General features: G+C 43.6%; 1 protein-coding gene across 1 annotated transcript; it reads right to left on the bottom strand.

The window, feature by feature from the left end:
* LOC122089775 lies at positions 1-1,101 on the bottom strand. The gene is made up of 2 exons (XM_042659465.1): positions 475-1,101; positions 1-360 (listed from the first exon to the last, which is right to left on the bottom strand). The coding sequence occupies exons 1-2, from the start codon at positions 1,099-1,101 to the stop codon at positions 1-3; spliced, it is 987 nt and encodes a 328-aa protein (XP_042515399.1).
* Between the last annotated feature and the right edge of the window lie 5,238 nt (positions 1,102-6,339).

Below are 6,339 nucleotides of genomic sequence, written 5' to 3'. Positions count from 1 at the left end.
TCATATGAGGGCCACAGATTCCCTGATGTACATGCTCCAAGATTGTTTGTGCTTGATCTTCATCCACACACCCAATTGTACACCATCAAAAGATCGCTTGTATAAAATATCTTCATGTAATATGAATTGGGTGGCATAACGACTCAGGAACCTTTTATCTCCTTGGGTAGCATCTGCAGGGTACTTCCCCTCTCTGATAAAATCCACAATATGGGAAAACCAAGGCCTACCATCTACTGTTAGGGCATTGATGAAGCCTTGATGTGAAGGATGATCTCTCCGATCTATAATGAATAGTTGTATTTGCTCACCTGGACCAAAATCAACCATCGATGCATCGGCAAACTTGTTATTGTCCCTCTGGAAATAGTCAAAACGAATTTCTGTGAACTACTTCATTAGAGACTCTACACACCCTTGGTATGGTTTTAACTTTTCCTCCTTTGTTTTCCACTTACCTTGGACTTGGCATACGACAATCGACGAATCTCCATATACTTCCAATCTTTTGACCCTAATAGAGATGGCTGCTTGCAATCCCATGAGGCAAGATTCATACTCAGCCATGTTGTTGGTGCACTCAAAGTCCAACCTATATGCCATGGGCAAGTTCAACCCTTCAGGAGTTATAAGTAGAACTCCGACTCTGCAACCTTTGTGATTGGTAGCTCCATCAAAGAACATTTGCCAAATGCCAACCTCATCTTCAACCTCAATAGAAACTACATCTTTATCTGGAAATATGTCATTTAAAGGCCTTGTATCAACAACTGGATGTGTGGATAGGTGTTTAGTGATGAAACTACCCTTGATGGACTTCTGGGTGACATACACAATGTCGAACTCCACTAAGAGCAATAACCAATGTGCTAATCTGCCTGTCAATGCGGGTTTCTCAAAAAGATACTTGATGGGATCCATTCTGGATACCAAAAAGACTGAATAGGTTAACATGTAATGTCTCAACCTCCTTGTTGCCCAAACCAAAGCTGCACAAGTCTTGTCCAGGGTTGTGTACCTTGTCTCATAGTCTGTGAACTTCTTACTAAGGTAATAAATTGCTTGCTCTGTATGCCCATCTGGACCATGCTGAGCCACCATCGATCCTATGGAGGTTTCTAATATAGAGAGATACAACAACAATGGCCTTCTTGGAGTAGGGGGAATGGATTGGTGGGTTTACCAGATAGCTCTTGATGCGATCAAAAGCCAATTGGCATTGAGGATTCCACCTCTTAGGTTGATCCTTTTTCAGTAACTTGAAGATCGGTTCACATATGGCTGTTAGTTGAGAAATGAACCGACTAATGTATTGGATCCTTCCTAAAACCCACGAATTTCCTTATCCGTTTGAGGGGGTGACATTTCTGTTATCACTTTGATTTTGGATGGGTCAATCTCAATGCCTCTCTCACTTACCATGAACCCCAAAAGCATACCTATCACCCCAAATACACATTTTTGTGGGTTCAGTCTCAGTTTGAACTCCTTGATCCTCTCAAAGAAAACCCTCAAAGCCTTAAAGTGCCCTTCTCGATTAATCGACTTGACAATCATGTCATCTACATACACCTCCACCTCTTTGTGTATCAAATCATGCAAGACAGTGGTGGCGGCCCTTTGGTAGGTAGCACCGGCATTCTTCAAACTAAAAGGCATCACCCTGTATCTATAAGTGCCCCAATCCATAGTGAAAGACATCTTGTCTTTATCTTTGGGATTCATTTGGATCTGATTGTAACCAGAAAACCCATCCATGAATGATAGAAGCATATGCCCCATAGTATTATCCACTAAAAGATCGATGTGGGGTAAGGAAAAATTATCTTTGGGGCTCGCCCTATTAATGTCCCTATAATCCACACATACCCTGATCCGACCATCCTTCTTTGGTACAACTATGACATTTGCCAACCATTTAGTATACCTCGTCACCTCAATGAACCCTACACTGAGTTGCTTGGCAATCTCCTCTTTTACCATCAATCCGGACGCATGCGTCGAATCTTTTGTTGCAAAGGCTTTGCATCAAAGAAAAGAGGGAGATCATGTTAAACTATGCTGGCATCAATACCGGGCATATCGGCGTATGACCAAGCAAACACCTCCTCAAATTCTTTTAAGAGATCGATTAATTGGGTTGTCTCTTGCTCATTAAGGGACATGCCAAGTCTAACCTCCTGGGGATCATGTTCTAACCCCAAATTTATTAGCATGAAATCCTCACAAACAGGTTTGGCCTTCTTTTCCTTTAAAGCTTTTAATGATTTGAGAAATTTAGGCGATGGGTCATCGCAACATTCATCATCAGGAGATGGAGGGGATAGGAAAGAGGAAGAAGTAATATACTAGGAAGAATTCATTTCATTAATAACTGGGACAATTACATCAGACTTAGCTCCGACCGGAACCGACACTGCATAAGTGGAAATACCTTCTCTGACATGGAGAGAAACAGAAGGAGAAACAACTAGTGGACTGCCTACAAACTTAAAGGACTTAGGCCCAGACATGGCCGACTCTTCAGGTACAAATTTCAGCTCCTCAGGGTAAACAAACTCATCCAAACAGCTCCAGTTAGGAATGACACCCTTAGCACGATGAATCAACAAGTGGGGTGAAGGTGCCTCAGATTCATTGGTCCCACCAATCATCATAATCTCCTCATTGAAGAGACCGCTAACATCTAGGTCTTCCTCTGTGTGTCTTTGTTGGACCTGTTCAAACTGCTTCAGTGAGTAATGTTCTAACTCTGCCCAATCAATCGCGCAATCAAAGAAGATCTCAAAGCTTGGTAGCCTCTCCCCTAAAAACACATCTAACCATGGTTCTGGGAATCCGCAATGGAAGAAATCCTGCCCTTCTTTGATGAAATAACCATTCAGAGTTCTGAAATAGGGAGTCACATTAACGGTCTTAGATCCATCTTCCATGTTGTTCCACTTCGAAACCTCGACTATCCCAGCCTTGACGGTCTTGTTCTGCTGATAACCTGCCTCTGTTGCCTTTCCTTAAGAACTTTCCCCGTTGCTAAGCATATGGATCAAATTCTTCCCCTCATTCTTGTATTTTAACCCTTCATATCTCTCGAAATTTCTATCATATTTTTGCTTCTTGGCTGCTATCTTTTGCTGGTCCTCCTTTGTCATAACATAACCAAGGCCAAAGCATTGTGTGTTCACATTCAGAGATAAAATATCTGGGTCACCCTGTTGTCGTACCCCTAGGCCCATGCTTGGAAAATACTTCATTTTAAGAAGCATGTTGGTTACTCCGGCGTTGGTGATGTTAAACTCTGTCAAAGCAAATCTCTCTCCCGGTGAACTAGGCCCCAAAGTTGCATTGATACTACCCAACTCAAAACCTCCCAAACGAACTTCAGATGTCTCACCATTGTTATTTTCCCCCACATCAACGGATGCCATCATGCTGACCAAGTCAGGATCTGCCAAGATAGTGATCACCTGCCCTTTGAACACAAATTTTATCTTTTGGTGAAGGGAAGAGGAAATTGCCCCAGCCTTGTGCAACCATGGATGGCCTAAAATCATATTGAAAGATGCAGGAATATCGATAACTTGGAAGTCTACCTCAAATTCTGTCGGTCCAACTACTATCACCACAGTGAAAATTCCCAACACGCTCCTCCTGGTGTTGTCATAAGCTCGAACACATTGACTAGATGGCTTCATCTCGGCTTCATCAAATCCCAAATGTTTAAAGGTCCTGAGAGGGAAAACATTCAATGCCGACCCAATGTCTACCAATACTTGGGGAATTCAACATCCTCTGCAATCAATGGTTATGTGTAAAGCCCTTGTGTGGTTCGAACCTTCAAGAGGGAGATCGGCATCTGCAAACATCAATGAGTCCATTACGTACGCGGCTCCTACTAGGCTCGCTAGTTGTGTCGAATCGGTCCCAATTGGAACTTGGATGCTGCCAGTGATTTCAACACTGCTTCCCTGTAGGTAGGAGAGGCCATGAGCAAGCCCCAAATAGATATATTTGCTTGGGTCTTCTGCAACTGTCTCAATACTTGATTCTCCGATTCAATCAACTTATTGTTTAGTCCCTAATCTTTTGGCCTTGTTAGTGGTTCTATGAGTCCTGCTGCCTTGTAGTTCTTCCCACTTTGAGTTTTTGCTATTATCTCACCTGGAATGTAGAGCTCTACCTCATCGTCAGACTCTGAAAACCTTTGCTTTGCCTGCAACCCTTCCCCAGGGATAATGGTATCATAATCCTCATTGGCTTCAAGTTTGACTGCATTTAGCTCCAAACCAAGATTTAGTGTGTAAGTCTCAAAATCAGATTCATCATACATGCCATTGATCTCATCTTCCTTCAACTTTGACTCTACAGGCTCTTTTAAACTAGAAGTGACAACATCATCCAGAAGGGGGAAAGTAAATCCGCTAAGATCTCCAACATTGGTCGCCTCTGTTTGGCTACTCTTCACTGATAGAAAAATGATGAGGGAAGTCGGGTCAAAATTTCCTAAATATTCTTGCAAGGCATTAACTGTTCGATGCTAAGGAAGGGGATTTGTGGCAACATTGGGTCGTTTGACCCGGATTTCAAACTTCTTTGCATCAAGCATATCTTGGATTGCCTCTTGCAACTTGTAACATCTATCTGTTGCATGACCTTGCTGAGAATGGTAGTCACAAAACAGGTTTGGATTGAACCAATTAGGTTTTCGCTCAAGTAAGGGTCTAGGCTCTGGCTTGACTATAAGACCGGCCTGAAGCAAATGATTCAAAACTAAACTCAAAGAAGTCCCCAAGTCAGTGAACTGCCTTCGAGGACGACAGGGAGCGGGGGCTGCATCTTGCTCAATCACAAATGGTGTTGCCAGAGTAGGCAAGGCTAGCGTTGTGGGAAGAATCACCATCGTGGTATTAGACCCCGAATTCCTCTGTTGGGTAGGAGGTTTCTGTTGCTACTAGCCTCCTTAGAAAGTTTGCTGTACTTGGGGAGCTCTTCTTGGGCGAGGGCATCTTTGACCTGTTGGGCTGCCATTCTGAGTCCATCAAATGTCAATATTGCCTGGCCAAACAACACATCCTTGTAGGGACCACACACCGACCTCATGATCATGGCAATTTGATCTCGCTCACTTGGTCGATGCCTCATCATGGATGCTTTGTCACGGAAACGCCTCAAATACTCGGTGAACCCTTCATTCGGCATTTGCCTTGTCGTTTCCAATTCTCTTCTCGTTAATTCCACTTCAGTATTGTAGCCTTACTGTTTGGTGAAATCTCTTATAATGTCCTCCCAAGTGCGAGAGGATTCCTTATCTAAAGACATAAGCCAATGGTGAGCCGCACCGGTTAGAGAGAATTGAAAAGCGTGCCCCAACATTTCATCTGTGAATCTCTTTATCCTCAACTGTCCAATGAAAGACTTCAAGTGGGTACAAGGATCCCCAGTTCCATCGAACTTGTCACACGTCCACTTGAACCTTTCTGGCAAGATTGCTTGGGGAAAAAAGCATAGCCCCTCAGTATAAAAAATTTGGTCTTCTGCCCCTTTCATATTCCTTATAATGTGCTCCAAACGATTGACCTAATCCTTCAATTTCTTTTTCTCTTGATCCTCAACTGCCTTGGCAGCAGGAGCGTTGGCATAGAAGTCATACTCATCCTCGGCCGGGTAGGGAGGTTGGGGAACAAACCTAGGAGTTTGAGAGCGACTCTATTGATCCGAAACCTCCTCCCTTGGTGCCACCATATGTGTGTGTACCACCTCCGTGAGGTTGGCCATCATTTCCTCTAGCCTGGCCATTCAACCATCTATATTATCCAAAGGTGGTTGTGGAGGAATGCTTGCCATCGAGAACCACTGAATGATGGTCCCAAGAGGTTGCTAGGACAATCCCAACTAAGTGGGATGAACGAGAAAGGCTAATTGGGGTAAGATGTTGGCGGCACTGACTGGTACCAAAAAAGGACAAATATAGGCGGTGAGATGGCAATACACAACACTCTCCTACTTGAACACAAGACTAGCCAAACATACGTAAACAAGGACGACCAGACCAAACAAGAGTTAGCTCAAATGAGAGTGGCATCAACTTAGCGGCATACTTAAAGAAGTGTGCCTAAGTTGAAAAGACTCTCAAGCAAAGGTGGTTCCTGTAAGAACACTTATGTAGGCTACACTGAATCAATCACCAAAAACCATGGTGGATGAATTTGGGTCCACCGTTAACATCGAGATAGCATGTGTGAAACCTTTACCAGGTTGAGACCTATACCACATCAGACTGGTGGTGTTAGCATATAGCCACGGTACCAATCGTACGGTATAGTTGTAAGGATCAACAACTGG

Source organism: Macadamia integrifolia, chromosome 9, assembly GCF_013358625.1.
Source record: "Macadamia integrifolia cultivar HAES 741 chromosome 9, SCU_Mint_v3, whole genome shotgun sequence".
Taxonomy (NCBI): domain Eukaryota; kingdom Viridiplantae; phylum Streptophyta; class Magnoliopsida; order Proteales; family Proteaceae; genus Macadamia; species Macadamia integrifolia.
Note: the sequence above shows the minus strand (reverse complement) of the source record. Positions and strands in the feature narration are given on the sequence as shown.

Bases quoted from the DNA above. Each gene is read 5' to 3' on its own strand.
- LOC122089775 (XM_042659465.1), bottom strand. From the start codon at position 1,101: ATGGTGGCTCAGCATGGTCCAGATGGGCATACAGAGCAAGCAATTTAT. The intron at 361-474 runs GTATGCCAAGTC...GACTATTTCCAG, and splicing joins ATGGAGATTCGTCGATTGTC to AGGGACAATAACAAGTTTGC.